Source organism: Urocitellus parryii, chromosome 7 (assembly GCF_045843805.1).
Source record: "Urocitellus parryii isolate mUroPar1 chromosome 7, mUroPar1.hap1, whole genome shotgun sequence".
Classification (NCBI taxonomy): domain Eukaryota; kingdom Metazoa; phylum Chordata; class Mammalia; order Rodentia; family Sciuridae; genus Urocitellus; species Urocitellus parryii.
In genome coordinates, this window is record NC_135537.1 from 47,325,859 (window position 1) to 47,345,215 (window position 19,357).

At 37.0% G+C, this 19,357-nt stretch overlaps 1 protein-coding gene across 1 annotated transcript in view; it reads right to left on the bottom strand.

Annotated features, from left to right (window-relative positions):
• Cpne3 (copine 3) overlaps nt 1-15,750 on the bottom strand; it is a 57,229-nt gene extending 41,479 nt beyond the window's left edge. The window contains exons 1-3 of the mRNA XM_026383970.2: nt 15,646-15,750; nt 463-602; nt 1-180 (exon numbers count right to left, since the gene is read on the bottom strand). Of these exons, the coding sequence (XP_026239755.1) occupies nt 1-180; nt 463-594 (312 nt within the window). The 5' untranslated portion in view covers nt 595-602; nt 15,646-15,750. The remainder of the gene's footprint in view (nt 181-462; nt 603-15,645) is intronic.
• Between the last annotated feature and the right edge of the window lie 3,607 nt (nt 15,751-19,357).

Below are 19,357 nucleotides of genomic sequence, written 5' to 3' on the forward strand. Positions count from 1 at the left end.
TTGTCCAAGGGTACATTCACATTCTCCTAAGAAGTCGTCATCACTCAGTTCGATAGTTTTGTTGTCAATATCATAAATCCCAAATTTCAATTTCTGAACCACTTCGAAGTAGTAATCAATAATAAATGTCTTAGAAAATTTGGGATTCAAGCAATTCTTAATCCTTTCTGTGCGATCAACCTACACCCATTCCCCAAACAAAACACAACAAAGTGTCTTCAGATCAAAGGTATACTTCAGTTTTAACATCTTTGCTTACTAAACATAATTATAGACATGAAAACCAAAAGAAGTTTCTTAATGTGAATGAAGAATTCCACAATCAAGTACAAGCTTGTCCAAAAAAAAAAAAACTATATTAACAGATGAGATGGTTCTATTATTTTTAACTTATTAAATAAACTCCTCACATTGTGAAAAATGAGATTCAGTTTTCTTTTCACCTAAATTACTTAATATTACCTCATACCACTGTTGACCACTCGTGTTCAAAAATAACACACATAACGGGTCTGATTTTGATGCTACATCTTTATCCAAGAGATTGTCACAGGAAACATTCAGCTCCACCTTCGTGACACACTGAGCAGCCATCTCTCGAGCTGTGAGAAAACCAGTGTGATAAGAAAGCAAATTAAATAGAGTCTTGAAGAAGCATACTCATTCCTAATGGAATTTGAGAACTGTCAGAATGTGCTCAGAGCAAGCATACTAGAATGAAATAGTTGCATGAGCCTCCTGGTAATTTGGTGTCTATTAATTAGCTCATCTATGATATTGTTTTATACTCCTGCTGAAATAAAACTTGTTATATGACAGTAAAATATAGCTTTTAATATGACAATTAATATACATTATTCTTCTTTTCACCTTGCTAGACATTCTACCATTCTGAAAAAGCCTATGCATAATCTTAATTCTTGACTTAAAAGTAAATATCACTATGAAAGCTTCAGGTTAGAAGATGAAATTAAAACCTTCCATGATAAACAAAAGTTAAAAGAATTCGCAGCTAGAAAACCATCTCTTCAAAAAATCCTTGGCAAAACATTGCAGGAAGAGGAAATGGAAAATAACATTGAAAACCAACAATGGGAGGTAGGTCAGTAAAGGGGGGAAAGTAGTCAAAGAGGATAACAAATCAGGTTTAGTAACATCAACAAACAAATATGGATAGAAGTACAAACCATATCTCAATAATAACCCTAAATGTCAATGGCTTAAACTCACCAATTAAGAGACACAGGCTAGTAGAATGGATCACAAAACAAGACCCAACAATATGCTGTCTACAGGAGACGCATCTGATAGAAAAAGATATCCATAGACTGAAGGTGAAAGGTTGGGAAAAATCATACCACTCATATGGACAGCGGAAACAAGCAGGCGTGTCCATACTCATATCTAATAAAATAGATTTCAAGCCAAAGCTAATCAAAAGGGATAAAGAAGGACACTTCATACTGCTCAAGGGAACCATAAACCAACAAGACATAACAATCATAAATATATATGCCCCAAATAATGGTGCAGCGGTGTTCATCAAGCAAACTCTTCTCAAGTTCAAGAGTCTGATAGACCACCATACAATCATCATGGGAGACTTCAACACACCTCTCTCACCACTGGACAGATCTTCCAAACAAAAGTTAAACAAGGAAACTATAGAACTCAACAACACAATTAATAACCTAGACTTAATTGACATATATAGACTTTACCACCCAACATCAAGTAGTTACACTTTTTTTTCAGCAGCACATGGAACCTTCTCAAAAATAGACCATATATTATGTCACAGGGCAACTCTTAGACAATATAAAGGGGTAGAGATAATACCATGCATCTTATCTGATCATAATGGAATGAAACTGAAAATCAATGATAAAAGAAGAAAGGAAAAAGCAAGCATCACCTGGAGAATGAACAATAGGTTGCTGAGTGATCAATGGGTTTTAGAAGACATCAAGGAGGAAATTAAAAAATTCCTAGAGTTAAATGAAAACACAGACACAACATATCGGAATCTATGGGACACATTGAAAGCAGTCCTAAGAGGAAAATTCATTGCTTGGAGTTCATTCCTCAAAAAAAGAAAAAACCAACAAATAAATGATCTCATACTTCATCTCAAAATCCTAGAAAAAGAGGAGCAAAACAACAGCAAAAGAAGTAGAAGGCAAGAAATAATCAAAATCAGAGCTGAAATTAATGAAATTGAAACAAAAGAAACAATTGAAAAAATTGACAAAACTAAAAGCTGGTTCTTTGAAAAAATAAATAAAATTGACAGACCCTTAGCCATGCTAACGAAGAGAAGAAGAGAGAGAACCCAGATTACTAGCATACGGGATGAAAAAGGCAATATCACAACAGACACTTCAGAAATACAGAAGATAATCAGAGACTATTTTGAAGCCTTATACTCCAATAAAATAGAAGATAGTGAAGGCATAGATAAATTCCTTAAGTCTTACGATCTGCCCAGATTGAACCAGGAGGATATAGACAACCTAAACAGACCAATACCAATAGAAGAAATAGAAGAAACCATCAAAAGACTACCAACTAAGAAAAGCCCAGGACCGGATGGGTATACAGCAGAGTTTTACAAAACCTTTAAAGAGGAACTAACACCAATACTTTTCAAGCTATTTCAGGAAATAGAAAAAGAGGGAGAACTTCCAAATTCATTCTACGAGGCCAACATCACCCTGATTCCGAAACCAGACAAAGACACTTCAAAGAAAGAAAACTACAGACCAATATCTCTAATGAACCTTGACGCAAAAATTCTCAATAAAATTCTGGCGAACCGGATTCAAATACATATCAAAAAAATTATACACCATGATCAAGTAGGATTCATCCATGGGATGCAAGGCTGGTTCAATATACGGAAATCAATAAATGTTATCCACCACATCAATAGACTAAAAAATAAGAACCATATGATAGTCTCGATAGACGCAGAAAAAGCATTCGACAAAGTACAGCATCCCTTTATGTTCAAAACTCTAGAAAAATTAGGGATAACAGGATCATACCTCAACATTGTAAAAGCAATATATGATAAGCCACAGGCCAGCATCATTCTGAATGGAGAAAAATTGAAGGCATTCCCTCTAAGATCTGGTACAAGACAGGGATGCCCTCTCTCACCACTTCTGTTCAACATAGTCCTCGAAACACTGGCAAGAGCAATTAGACAGACGAAAGAAATTAAAGGGATAAAAATTGGAAAAGAAGAACTTAAATTATCACTATTTGCAGATGATATGATTCTATACCTAGCAGACCCAAAAGGGTCTACAGAGAAGCTATTAGAGCTAATAAATGAATTCAGCAAAGTGGCAGGATATAAGATCAACACGCATAAATCAAAGGCATTCCTGTATATCAGCGACAAATCCTCTGAAACGGAAATGAGGACAACTACTCCATTCACAATATCCCCCCAAAAAATAAAATACTTGGGAATCAACCTAACAAAAGAGGTGAAAGATTTATACAATGAAAATTACAAAACCCTAAAGAAAGACATAGAAGAAGACCTTAGAAGATGGAAAAATATACCCTGCTCATGGATAGGCAGATCCAACATCATCAAAATGGCGATATTACCAAAAGTTCTCTATAAGTTCAATGCAATGCCAATCAAAATCCCAGCTGCATTTCTTGTAGAAATAGATAAAAGAATCATGAAATTCATATGGAATAATAAAAGACCCAGAATAGCAAAAACAATACTAAGCAGGAAGTGTGAATCAGGCGGTATAGCGATACCAGACTTCAAACTATACTACAGAGCAATAGTAACGAAAACAGCATGGTACTGGTACCAAAACAGGCGGGTGGACCAATGGTACAGAATAGAGGACACAGTAACCGATCCACAAAACTACAACTATCTTATATTTGATAAAGGGGCTAAAAGCATGCAATGGAGGAAGGATAGCATCTTCAACAAATGGTGCTGGGAAAACTGGAAATCCATTTGCATCAAAATGAATCTGAATCCCTATCTCTCGCCTTGCACAAAAGTTAACTCAAAATGGATCAAGGAGCTTGATATTAAATCAGAGACACGGCATCTGATAGAAGAAAAAGTTGGTTATGATCTACATACTGTGGGAGCAGGCTCCAAATTCCTCAATAGGACACCCATAGCGCAAGAGTTAACAACTAGAATCAACAAATGGGACTTACTCAAACTAAAAAGTTTTTTCTCAGCAAAAGAAACAATAAGAGAGATAAACAGGGAGCCTACATCCTGGGAACAAATCTTTACTCCACACACTTCAGATAGAGCCCTAATAACCAGAATATATAAAGAACTCAAAAAATTAGACAATAAGACAACAAGTAACCCAATCAATAAATGGGCAAAGGACCTGAACAGACACTTCTCAGAAGAGGACATACAATCAATCAATAAGTACATGAAAAAATGCTCACCATCGCTAGCAGTCAGAGAAATGCAAATCAAAACTACCCTAAGATACCATCTCACTCCAGTAAGATTGGCAGCCATTAGGAAGTCAAACAACAATAAGTGCTGGAGAGGATGTGGGGAAAAGGGCACTCTTGTTCATTGCTGGTGGGACTGCAAATTGGTGCAGCCAATTTGGAAAGCAGTATGGAGATTTCTTGGAAAGCTGGGAATGGAACCACCATTTGACCCAGCTATTCCCCTTCTCGGTCTATTCCCTAAAGACCTAATAAGAGCATGCTACAGGGACACTGCTACATCGATGTTCATAGCAGCACAATTCACGATAGCAAGATTGTGGAATCAGCCTAGATGCCCTTCAATAGATGAATGGATTAAAAAAATGTGGCATTTATACACAATGGAGTATTACTCTGCATTTAAAAATGACAAAATCATAGAATTTGGAGGGAAATGGATGGCATTAGAGCAGATTATGCTAAGTGAAGCTAGTCAATCTTTAAAAAACAAATACCAAATGACTCCTCTGATATAAGGGGAGGAAACAAGGACAGGGTAGGGACGAAGAGCTTGAGACGAAGATTTTCATTAACAGGGTTGAGAGGTGGGAGGGAAAGGAAACGAGAAGGGGAATCGCATGGAAATGGAAGGCGATCCTCAGGGTTATACAAAATGACATATAAGAGGAAAGGAGGGGTAAGACAAGATAATTCAAATGGAAGAAGTGATTTACAGTAGAAGGGGTAGAGAGAGAAAAGGGGAGGGGAGGGGAGGGGAGGGGGGATAGTAGAGAATAATATAGACAGCAGAATACATCAGACACTAGAAAGGCAATATGTCAATCAATGGAAGGGTAACTGATGTGATGCAGCAATCTGTATACGGGATAAAATTGGGAGTTCATAACTCATTTGAATCAAACTGTGAAATATGATGTATGAGGAACTATGTAATGTTTTGAACGACCAACAATAAAAAAAAAAAAAAGAAAAAAAAAAAGATAGTTTTTGCTAAGGAGGATATTTGCACAGAAAATGGTCTAAAAGATTTACCCAAAGATTTTAACACTAGTTTTCTCTTATTATTCTCATTTTTGCTCTTTTTCCTGATTTTGAGCAATAAATATATATTGCATGTAAAAAAAAAAATATCACTATGAAACGAAACAGAATAAACTACAACTTTGCCTTTACTTTTCTTGGCTTATTTAACAAGATTCTGAATAGGTTATTTTCTGTTTTCAAACAATTTTGTCAAAGACCCAAACCTAGGGAATGAAAGACTCAGAGTAACCCCTTCTCTCCATTTTACCCACAGTTTCACATATTTTGCAGCCATGAGTCTCAATCTTGGCTGCTTATTGGTATCATCTGGGGGAATTTACAAAGTTGCTGATACCACAGAGAAATTTAACTGGTTTAGGGTTCAACTTGGCCATCAGCTTCTTAGATTATTCGAAGGTGTCATGAGGTTCACAGACCTCTTGTCCTACAAAGAACATCCAACAAACTGGTGTGATGCATCATCTCTCATGATTTGCTAAGAAATCCCAGAGTTAGCCTAACTTCCACACACTTCTTCCCCAACTGCCAATCAATATATTATGCAGTATTTCCTCTCAGGGAATGAAAAGGACTACCAGGTATCACCATGAAGAGGAACCAGGCATTGCATTCCCTAGATGGATGCTGGATGTCCATTTAGCCAGCTGTTCAGCAAGTTCCAAGATGGAAGGGTTCCACCTCCCCTAGAACTGCAGGGAAACACCCTAGAATGTAGAGTGGTCAGTGTCATTTGACTTGCACTTTGAGAACTAGCTGAACTTCTGGAAAAACAGGAATAAATTCACTCATCATCTTGTTGTATTTAAACATGGCAGTAGCACTGGGTATGGTGGTACACATCTGTAATCCTAGCTACTTGGGAGGTTGAAGCAGGAGGATTGTAAGTTCACAGCCAGGCTGAGCAACTTAGCAAGCCCCTGTCTCAAAGTAAAAAGGGCTGGAGATGTAGCTTAGTGGTAGAGTATCCCTGGTTCCATCTCCAGCACAAAAAAAAAAAAAAAAAAAAATATATATATATATATATATATATACACACACACATATATATATATATATATATATATATATATATATATAAACACATACATATGCATGTGTTTATGGCAGTATGGCAGTAGCATTTCTGTGTTGTATAAAGTGCCTAATCAAGTACAAAAATGTAAGAATTACTATTAGGAGTTATTTGACAATGTTAAAAAACAATTCATGTCTTTTGAAAACTCTTTAGTCTAATGGACTCTCTAAAACCAGTACCAACACTCATTATGACAAAAAAATCAATAATATCATTAAGATCCCTAAATTAATGGAGACTAAGAATAATATGGTTGGTTCTAGTAGTACCTATAAATTCCTTTTGAAAGCAATGCTACAGGGTTGGAGTTGTGGCTCAGTGGTAGAGTGCTGACCTTGCATGTGCAAGGTCCTGGGTTCAATCCTCAGTACCACAAAAAAAAAAATAAATTAAATAAAGGCATTAAAAAAAAAAGCAATGTTACATGCATGCACCTTCACCTTGGGAGAGAATTATTCCTTAATGAAGGAGAAAATTCCCCCAAATCCCCAGTTTGTCTCCTAAACCCAGGGATACCTATAGTAAAACTAAAAATTCTATGTCTTTTATAAAGCACAATGTTTTGATTTGGTTTGGTTAGGTTTAGTTTTTGCCATTATAATATACATCAAATGGCTAAATGCAAATACATAATAGTGACAATATGTGCAAAAAATATGAATGGCAAGGAAAAGTCAAAGAAGCAGTCAGAGGAGAATTAACAGTGTGGATGAGACATTGCCTAGGCTTTAAAAGATTCCATTTGAGCAGGTGAAATGTTAGCACACAGTCAGGAAAGAGCAGGACACTCAAAGGCACAGTGGGGACACCTCATCATGTGTCACAAAACTAAGCTATGTGAAAAAAGGAAGAGCTGAACAGGTTGACCTGCCCTGTGAGCCAGCCTGAAGGACTAGATGTGTGAGTAACAGGATGCTATTACAAATGCACAAACCAGAGATAATAGGATGAAACCCCTGATTAAAATGTCACTTGTCATTTTTTTTCTAATTCTACAGTGTATTATAATTTAGAACACTCTAACAAGATACAACTCTGACATGATACGAAAAATGTCACTTTATCAAACAATAAATGAGATAAAATTCAATACCAAAATCAGCATGTCTTTTTACCATCCAATTCAGATTAGTTGTTTCTTTCCTGAAGCATATGTATATAATATCAGAGGGCATTTGTATGAGTAGTGATAATACACCAATCAATCCTATTTACTTTGATTTATCAAAAAAAAAAAAAAAATAACAGTACTGAGTCCAGCCTGGTGGCACATGCCTGTAACCCCAGAGGCTCAGGAGGCTGAGGCAGAAGGATTGCAATTTAAAAGCCAGCCTCAGCAACTTAGCAAGGCCCTGAGCAACTCACTAAGACCCTATCTCCAAAAAAAAAAAAAAAATGAAAAAGGCTATAGATGTGGTTCAGTGGTTAAGCACAACTGGGTTCAATCCCTGGTACAAAAAAAAAAAAAAAATTGAAGTGCTGAAAACCTAACAAGAGACAAGAAACTAATAAGAAATTAGGAAAAAATTAAAAAAATAAAAATAATAATAGTTAATCTGAAGATATTCTCATCCATGAAAGCTCTAACATATTGGCACAGAGTCTCATTCACAAACTTACATCCTCTAGCCCTGCCCCTGTGTGTAATTTGATCTTTACCCTTTTTTTAAGAGCTACTATATTCAGCCCTGGAAATCAGATTGTGTGAGCTTTTACCTAGATTTCCTCACTTCCACCACTTACTGGTGGCCTTTAGTCTGTGTCCTCTGGGTTCTTCACATACAAAATGAAAACAGCTGTCCCTGACTCAAAGAATTGTTGTAAGGTTTGAATAGGTTAATATATTTAAACAGTGTCTAGTACATGGCACATATACACATTTTCTAATTTTGTTACCTTAGCACTGCCTGCTTCTTGGGTCTAATCCTTTCATCTTTTCCATGTTCATATGTTTTTATTATTCCATTCTACGATGATTTTCCTGATTATTCCAACCCACACCAAGTTGATCCTTTGAATTCCTTCTGCACTAAAAGTAACAGTTTACCACAGTAAGAACAAGATCAAATTTAGAGTAATGCACACCTGCGTTGAATCCTACATCTGATGCTGAGCAACCACATGTAAGTCATTTCAACTTCCTGACCCAAGATTTCCTTATTAGTAAAAACAGAAGACAGCCAGTAAGCTTCTAAATCTGACATATGCCCAGTGTCTTGCTCTTCCTAACGTAGAATCTGTGGAATGTTATTTGTATGATTTTTTTTCTTTTTGCATAAGGAAGTTTAGAGTCTTATAAATTGGCTGTACCCTGTGGAATGAACAAGGATCACTGAGGCTCCCAAAGAATAAATAACACATAGGGAATTCTCTAATAGTCAACCAGAAAAGTCTTAGGTTTCTAAGAATGGGGAAAACTCAACAGAGAATGAAGATATTTCTGTGCAAAGTCAGTGTCACAACAGAGGCACAACATATCAGTAGAGCATTATGTTTTTCCCACAAAATGCTCATACAAAAGTTATAAAAAACAACATGCCAGGCACAGCAGATTATTTAGCAAATTGCTGACAGTTACATTACTGCACTATTGCCAGGAAGTAAATTCCCTCTATTAGCAGCATTCCCACCCCCATCCCCCACCCCTGAAAATGACTCTGACTGCATGCAGCCTCCCTTTTATCTAAAAACCCATTATGACTGAATGGCAAATGGAAGAAATTACATAAGCACTCAGGTCTGGAACCTCCTAATAGCAACATTCATGAAGATGCTGTTTTCATTTCCTTTCTAGTAATTATCTAGCACTGATAATTTTTTTTAAATATCAAGAAGATATCTCATCTATAAATCATGATGGGAGACTATAACATAAATTGTTTATAACCGTTGAGTATGGAAAATAGATGATTTTACTGGGACAAATGACTAGGCAGAAGTATGTATGAACAAATAAAGAATGATTCTATGAACTTCACTCCCAAAAGAATAGTATGAGCCAGGCACAGTGGCATGCACTATAATCTCTGTGTCTCAGGAGCCTGAAGCAGGAAAATTGTTGAGGCTGTCTAGGCAACAAACCTAAGTAATCACTGGGACTAGACAACAGCTTCCCTACTACAAGAAGGGTTTGGTTCAAGCAACTCTTCTTAAATGCATATAACCCCTAGAATATTAATAACTTTCTGAATCAACATTATAACACAGATCACTCAAAGGAATTGAAAATTAAAATCTGATATTTGAAGTGGAATCCAATATGTGAAATTTAAAGGATATGATTGATCACTTTCATGCCCTGGCTGAAAATCTTGAAGTCTTATTTCCCATCCCCTCTTAAATCTACTCTTTCTATTCAATCAGAATGTCATGGAGAGTCTCCCTATTTTAGTCCCAAATCTCTCAAAATGTGCAGGTACAGACACTTCCCTAAACTCACAGTCACAACCCTACCTCATGTCTCCCATATGGCTCACCCACCAAATGTAATAGTCTCCTAATGGGTATCCCACTGCCATCTTTTCTCCATTCACATCATGATTTTACCACTACTGATTAAAAAACAAAAAATCATTAAACTAAGCCTGAATTCAGGACTCAACCCACATGTCTCCAGCCTATGTGAGCAACTTCCTCTGCAACTCTAAGTTCTTTGAGATCCAATTCAAAATTCCAAATGATACTTCCTCTATAAAGTTGATGTTGATATTAAAAAGAAAGAGAGAGAGAGAGAGAGAGAGAGAGAGAGAGAGACGGGGTTATGAAAGGAAAGGTGAAATTTGGATAGACAATAAATAATTCCATGCATCTGGATAGTTTTTATTTTTTCAAATTGCTTCCAAGGAATATAGTCTCTCTGAAAATTACAAAAAAAATGTGTGTTGGGCTGAATAAGTATTACTATCCATGTCTCATTGCTATAACTATGTTAGCATTCAAATATCTGAATTAATAACCCTGGAGTATGTTGATGACTTTTAGCTCCTTGTTAATTTTCAAAACAATAAAATAGTGCTTGAAATTGTGATTAAATTCTCAGATGACTTGGAAAAACAATGCACTTCAGCAAACTTAACATCGGGCCCAGTCTATTAAGTAGATATAGCATAACAAGGAAGTAAGTTTTACTACCCTCCATAGCATCTCACATTATTAAGATCTCAGCATATAACATGACAGCAATAGGTATTAGATTTGGGATATCATTTAAAAAAGAAGAATCTCCAGGGGTTGGGGCTGGGGCTCAGTTATGGAATTTGTGTTTAGCGTGTGCAAAGCCATGGGTTTAATCCCCACCACTCTCCACTGTCCAAAAAAAAAATGTTTATAGATTCTTAAACTATTATAGTAAAATCTAAATAGTGAAACTATTGCTGATACTTTGATACATAGAATTGGGGAAGGCAGGAGTATCTATAACAAAAGTATATCTATACTGAAACATTCTTACTTAAAATAAGAAGTATGAACAGTTTAATCTTGTTTTTATTGTTTCAAAGTTTACAACTAAAATAATTTCTCTAGAAAATTCTGAAGATATATTATGCTATTCCATGATTTGCTACAGAGTTCAGTTAATATGTTTCATGTTATACTACTTTTCTAATCCCTTGGCCACATTTTAGAAATGTCACTAATTTTATTTTCAAGCCAATCAAAGGAACACTTCATCATAGGTTCTCCCAGGGGTGGAACCTGTTATCAGAATTTCTCCTGTGTCCTAATCTCTACTGAGTCTTGATTCTAAATGCAGTCTTTCCAAAGCCAGGGTTATTTTCCTCTCCTCTTCCCGGGGTATGTATAACACTTAACTGGAAAAGAAGTATTTCACATTTTGCCACTATGTGCTCCTCATTAGTTTAAGGTATAGAATGATATAAAAATTCTTTCAGTTTAAAGCTGCAACTACAACTACTTTCATTCTCGAAATCTGTAGGGCTGGGGTTGTTTATGGTAAGAGCAAGTGCCTAGCATGCACAATGTCCTGGGTTCAATCCCCAGCAACAGTAAATAAACATCACATATTAACCATCACTGTGTTGATGTTTGTAAGTTTTCTGATTTTAAGAATACTCATTCCAAGATTGTTTACCACATATATCTCAGTTGTTTTTCACTTTTTGGCAAATATTTTTATATTTCTCAACTATAATAGCCCTATTCCTTCATTCAGCATCTTCTATGTGTTAGGCACTGTTACAAAGTGCTGGGGAATCAATAATGAACAAAACAGACAAATGGGCTAGGAGTGTAACTCAGTGATAAGAGCGTTTGACTAGCATGTGCAAAGCCCTGGGTTTGAACCCCAGTATTGCAAAATGAAAAACAAAAACAGACAATCATCCTTATCTTCAAGAGGTTATACTACAGAGAGACAATTAATAGAGATAAACATGTAAAATAAATAGAATGTTAGGTGAAAGTAAGTGCCAGGAGAAAAAATAAAGCAGGAAAAGGAAAGAGCAAGAAGTACAGAAGGTACTTTGCAATTTTAGATATTTCACAAATTTCTTTTGACAACACCATAAGGACATATTTATTTTGATTTTCACTTCTTTAAAAAAAATTCGGATACCTAAACAGATGGCAGTATGGACCACAAGTTCCTCTTTACATTTGTGAATATCTATTTTAACAGGTACTGATTATCATCTTATAGACTAGAGGTATGGTGAAACACATGCGTGAGGCACTAGGTTCAGTCCCCAGCACCAAATAAAATAAATAAATAAAACAAAGATATTGTATCCACCTAGAACTAAAAAGAAATTTAAAAAATTACTGAAGTACTCTGATGACATTGAATTGCAGCCACATTGCTGCTTTGGTAATTTTCACAGGACTTAGATGTAATTTATCCATTTGGTAAGAGGATGTTTCAAAATAATTTGCTGAAACCATTGTGTGATATTTCCTTTCATTTGTTCAAAGGGAAATTGTATTTATATGCTATCTGTCTAATGCATATGGGGAAATCTGACCATCACATTAATTTTAATGTCTTTTTAAAATTTACAATTGCATTCTGATAAGTTGACATATATTAAAAGAATATACATCCCTTCCAAAAGAATCCCAATATCATCCTATTCCCAAACTTCTTCAAATACATTTAAACCAGAATAATACACTTAAATGTAGTTATCAGAATCTTATCAAAATGTACATAACTGCTTTTGATTAAGACTATCAAAAACCTAAATAATGTTGTAAAATAAAACCTATGTTATGTAGTAATCTAAACCTCCTTTCTGGCTAATCTTTTAACTACAAAAGAAAAAAAAACAGACAATCATCTGTATCCTCAAAGGTTTTACTCTAGAGAGACAATTAATAGACATCAACATGTAAACATAAATAAACATAACATAGAAAATACCCTAATTTGTTTGTATTTTAACCTAGTCAACAATCCTTGGAAGATAAATAAGAACATGGGGAAAAGCACTGGTGAGAAGGAAGTTAAACTGAAGGGTGAGCATACAATACGAATGCCCTAACTAGGACAGCTCAAGCTTGCTGAGCAGTACTACCAATGAAACTGGCATTGATTCTTGCTAAAAGATTCACCTCAATGATCATACCCTGATAAACACTCGTAGCTCATTATAAAGCTTTGAAGGTCAAAATGTCATGTGATCATTTTTCACATCCAACATTAACTTTTTTAGTTTTGCTGACAGGCATACTTCCTAACCCAATAAATCACTGATAAAAAACGTTTTGGAAAAGAGAAAGACTAAAAACAGCAGAAAAAAGGCCAGTGATGGCAACAAAAAAGAAAGAGAGCAGATACTGCAAAGGAAATATTCAGTAGTAATAGCATTGTAAAAAGTATAAATAAAATTTATTTATTTATTTATTTATTTAGCAGTACTGAAATTAAACCCAGGGTTTTGGCATGTTATTATTGTAAGAGCTGTGCCATGGAGCACCATTCCAGTCTAATAAAATGCATTAAAATGTGTAATTCTTAGATTGTCTTGAATTTTTGTGGAGATAAAGACATTCTTATAGCTGGATGCAATGGTAGACTCCTATGATCACAGTGATTTGGGAGGTTGAGGAAAGAGGATCACAAGTTCGAGGCTAGCCTCAGCAATTTAGCAAGACCTCAGCAACTTAGTGTGACTTTGTCTCAAAAAATAAATAAATAAATAGGACTGGGGATGTAGCTTAGTGGTAAGGCAACCTCAGATTCAATCCCCAGTGCCAAAAGAAAAAAAAATGTTTACAGTTATAGGTAAAATTAGGAGAGGTGTCCAGTCGTTATGATATCCTTAGAAGCAAAGATTCCCTTTTTTTTTTTTTTTCCCCTATGCTGGAACTTCCTCTTCTTCAGGAACTAGACCTGAGAGAGAAGTGCACACTTTGTCGTTGGGTTTGTGCCATACACCTTTTAATCTGAGGAGACTTAAAATTCAGTTCTACCTAAAATCCAGAGAGTTACAGCATGGTCCAGTCCCAGGCAATTGCCTCTAAATTTTTTCAGTCCAGAGTGGAATGGATTTTTCCAGTTGCCTTTTAAAAAATTCTCACAAAGGCAAAAGTGTCCCTGAATACCACACATTATAGTCTGAAACTTCTATTGGTGTCACTATAATTGCCATCACATATGTCATCTGTTCTCAGTTCCCTTTTCTTTTTGTATATTTTTCTGTTTTCCTCTACCTGTGCTCTTGATCTGTGTAAGTTGTATTTGGCTCCTGGCACTCAGGGCTATAATTTGCTAACTCCAATTAATGACAATGGCAGTATAAATGTAAATATATACAGCTTATGGGTAGGTGTCAGGTACTTTGCCAAGTGTTTTACAAATATGATTTTATTTAATTCTCATAAAACTACGGCATATAGAAGTATTAACTTTATTTTACTAATACAGAAACAGGCCCTACAAGGCTAAATATGTCACCCAGCGTCAGACAACAAACAAACCTCATGCATAGACTTGAAACCTGAAGATCTGTCTTATCCCAGACTATAATGTTCTTTTACACTGTCATAAAGCTTGAGCCCTAAAATCTTACAGACCTGAATTCTAATCCTAATGCTATCACTTACCACTTGTGTGACTTGATAAATTATTCAATCCGTTTCCTGGAGTATGAAAAAGAATAACAATACCACTTAAGTTTGTGGTTGTGAGCATTAAATGAACTAACATAAATTTTTCCTAGAAAGTTGAAGGGCACTGCAATCAATAATAGCGATATTTAACCCCACTCTTCCCTCTATTTGATTATCCATTACAAAGGCAGTCACGAAAAGATGATAATAAGGAGAACCAAAAGTTGCAGATAATCACCAATTGCATCAAGTGTTGCATCAAGTGTTACATTAATGGTCAATTCGTTCGGTCAAGTTTCTGGCACTGCAAAATAAGTGCAACTGCACTTCCTCCACGCCCCTTGTACAGTGAACCCAAAGCAATGAAAGAATTTTGGAAGTGGAACAGGAACACTACGATCTGCTAAGATATTCCTTATGTTGTTCTTGCTTTATACTCTACTAAAATCAGTAGTCACCTTTTCCCACTTCACCTGGTAGCTTCTACTCAGTTACTCTGAAGCGATGTTTGACCACAGGTGTAGTTTGGTGAACCCATCCCTCTTCCCTGGGGGCGGTGCGTTGGATTTCGCCGCATGTCACCCTAATCTGGGCTACAGGCCCGACTCTCCCTTCTCCTGGGAGGTTGGCGAATCCTAGGCATCCCCCGCCCAGGTGCTGGAGCTCCAGGCCCAGGCAGCGCCTCGCGGCCCAGAGCTCAACCTGGAGCCCAGGCTCCTCCGGGAGGCGCTGGCCAGCCCCGGGTCGCAAAACGCCGCCAAACTCGCCTGCAGTAGAACGGAAGCCCTCAGCGCACCCTGCGTTATCTATGACCCCGGGAAGCCCAGGGTGAACTTCCACAGAGAGGGCCGAGCGGGCCCAGCAGCGCGGAGCCTACGCGCCCAGATTCTCTGGTCCAAGTCCAGGTCTATCCTCCCCCGAAAAGCTGGTGGTTTGCGGGGGCCGGCCGTGCGGCCCCGAAGCAGCTAAAGGCCCGCACTCACATTCTGGGTCTTGGGGATGAAAGTCAGGCGACAGTGGAAACCAAGTTGTTAGCGTCCGGGGGATGCAGAAGCGCCCGGGATTTACAGGAACCTGGGGCTGGTCTGGCGGCGGGGCGGGGCGGGGCGGAGCTGGGGTTGGGGTGCTCCGAGGGTGCCTACAGCACGCCGCGCCCACTCAAGACCACACGAGGCTCCACCCACCACCCGCCCGGCTGGCCTTTTTACTCTGCAGATCTGTTAACTGCCTATAGGCTGAAGTTTCAAGGTTGCTTAGGGTGTCCCTTGTTTACCAAAAATCCAAAGTAGGCGTTAGGCCTTAAAATAAATTGCTGCACCAAAATAAACTCCTGAAGGAGTATTTGAGAAAATGTATACCATATAAGAATCAAGAAAAACAACATGAAAATAGTGAAATTCTAGCTCTTAACCATACTTGGGAGTTTTTCAATGGGTGCAGTACCAGGATCATTTTACATCCTTAATTTCACTTAATTCTCGCATGTTTGTGAGGCATTTAGCACCATTATCCCCATACCATAAATAAGAAAGCTATGATGGAGTAACATGAGATTTCCTAGCTAACTGGTCTAGTTGCCAAAAGTCAGAGTCTACTAAGTGAACTAACCCCGCTAGTCGATGCTGCCACTCAACTGAACATTAACCACTGTGGAAGATTCTGCTACATTTGCTTAAGATTTTAGGGCCTCTGTGGAAGGAAACAGGGACAAAGTCAATAGGCAAACCCACTAGAAATATTATTTGCCACAAACCTGACAAACAAAGGTGTCTCAAGTTCACTTCAATTGACAAAGGGGTAGTGGGGAAACTCAATAGAAAAATGGGCAAAAGATAATTTTTTTAATTATAGAAGAAATGGAAAATGAAACAAATAAAGAAATACAGACATTCCTAAATAAAAACTTAACTCAATCCAAAAAATGTAAACTAAACATTTTTAAAATCATATAAGTGCCATTCATTTATTCAACAAACACGTTCTGGGTGCCTACTGTGTCAAATATTGTTCTAGACTTATGATAAATCTGTGAGCAAGAAAGGCTCTTCTATCCTAGATGAGGGACAAATAATAATCATTAAAAACAAAAGACATCTCAATACTAAGTGTTATGAATGAAAGTTATACAGGCTGTTGTGAAAGATGTAAGGATAATAATGGGAACTTACTTAGACTGGAGATCAGGGAAGCCCTCTCTAAGGTAGTGTTATTTGATTAGAGACTTGAAAAATAGAAAGGCTGGCATAGTGGCCTAGTCTGAAAGTTGAGGCGGGAGGATTGCCAAATTCAAGGTCAGAATGAGGAATTTAGTGAGATCTTGTCTCAAAATAAAAATTAATTAATTAAAAGGGCTGAGGTATAGCTCAATGGTAGAATGCTTGCCTACCATGCACATGGCCTGGGATTATATCCCTAGTACAATGAGAAAAAGAGATAAGGGGAATTAAGGGAGGGAAGAGAAGGGAAGGGAAAGGAAGCCATGAGGGGAGAGGGGGGAGTATAGGGGAGGAAGGATGGAGGAAGAAAGAAAGAGAGGAAGAATGAAAGAGGGAGGGTGGAAAAGAAAGAGAAGAAGGAAGGAATGAGAATAGGAAAGAAAAGGAGAAATGGAGGGAAGAAGAAAAGAAGGAACCAATTATGCAAAGATCTGTGAATAGAAGAATATTAGGACAAAGACAGGAACAAACTTAGCAAATTTCAAGCATAGAAACAACTTCTTTGTGGCTAGAGTGGAGAGGTGGGAGGGGATAAGTGGGTTTGTTTGTTTGTTTGGTGGTGGTTGTAACTAAAGGTAGCTGGTTTTATTTTCTTATCCTGTTCCTCTGTTTAATTGAAGGTCCCCAGACACAAATTGGAAATTTCTATATTTCTCAGAATACATAGTATCCACACATAACCTTCCCAAATTTTGTCTTCACTAAAGCGGAGACAGAGTAGAGACAAGGAGATGGTATTGTACTTTTAGTATCCAAAAAAGGAATCTATCATTTGACCACACAGTGCCATAGTATTCAGTGTACTTATTCATTCTTTTCAGTGTCTAAATTCCTTTCCATATTTGTTCTCACTCATTAATTTGTCCTTACCTATTAATTCATGCATATTAAGCATACATTCTACCATTGAACTCTTGCAATTACCTCTGAGGTCCTACATTACTTGGCCCCCATCTCATCTCTGACCTCCTCTCCTTGCTCACTTTACTCCATCTATGCAGGATTTACTTTCATGGAAAATGAAAGGACAGACCTTTGCACTTTCCTTTTTTTCTACATGCAAAGCTCTTTCCCTAAATATCCTCATGGCTTAATTCTTCTTTGAGTTTTTATCCAAAGTTCTCCTTTGTGAGATCTTCTTTGGCGATCACCTTAATCCAAATTGCAATGCCTGGGCTGGGGGATGTAGCTCAATGGTACAGAATATGTGAGGCCCTGAGTTCAATCCCCAACACTGAGAAAAATAAAATAAAATAAAATAAAATTCCACTACTTACATGGGAATATACTTCTACTTTATTTTTATACCCCTTCTACTTTATTTTTCTCATTAGCATTTATTGCCATCTAACATATTACATCTTTTATTATTTATTTTATTTACTGACTGTGCTTCCTCAACTAGAATATATTCTCCATTAGGAATTATTCTGTTTGTTACATCTAAAAGACTAAGAAGGATATCACAGCTACACGGTGAATATTTGTTGAACAAATGGAGGAATTGTGACAGGAACTGTTAAGAACAACAACAAAAAAATCAGGCATGGTCATCAAGTTTACAGTGTAGTGAAAGTGCACATTACCTCCAAATTTACACTTCAGATGAATGAATATTCACAAAGATAAAAGTGAAATTATAAAATGTACTTAAGGCCATAAAGGAAATGAGAGTATATTAAGAGAAATCAAGAGAAGTTTCTCTGAGCAAGTGACATTTAAGCTGAGAGCTAAAGGACAAATACAAATTAGTTAAATATGGCATAGTTGGGGGAGGGAGAAGTTATCAGGTAGTGGAATGGGTAGGATTTCTGGCAGAAAGAATATCATGTAGGAGGCCTGTGGCCTGGATGAAAGAAAAGGGCAGGGATAGAAGGCTAAACAAACAAGAGCAAGATAGCAGATAGCATAGATTTTGTAAGCTAGGAAAACAGCAGCCAAAGACTTAAAGCAGGAAAACAAAATGCTTTATTGAAACTATTTGTTGTTTATTTTGTCAGTGCTGGGAATTGAAGCCAGGGTATTGTACATGCTAGGCAGAACTATACCACTGAGCTATACTTCCAGTTCTTCTGTTGTATTTTTTAATAAGATCCCATTTCAGGCTGGGAGGATGAGGATATTTAGGGACAGAGCTTTGCATGTAGAGGAAAAGGAAAGTGCAAAGGTCTGTCCTTTCATTTTCTATGAAATAAAATCCTGCAGAGATGGAGTGAAGTGAGCAAGGAGAGGAATAGTAACAGTAAGGTCAGAGATGAGATGGAGACCAAGTAATGTAGGACCTCAGAGGCAATTGCAAAAGTTCAATGGTAGAGTGCACGCTTAGTATTCATGAGACCCTGAGTTCAATCCCCAGCACAAAAATAATGGGGGAAAATCCCATTTGCCAATAATAGGGCAAAATCACATCCAAAACTTCATTATGTGATGCCATGGAGAGGATATACCACTTAATGTTCCTACAAAAAGTGCACGACCT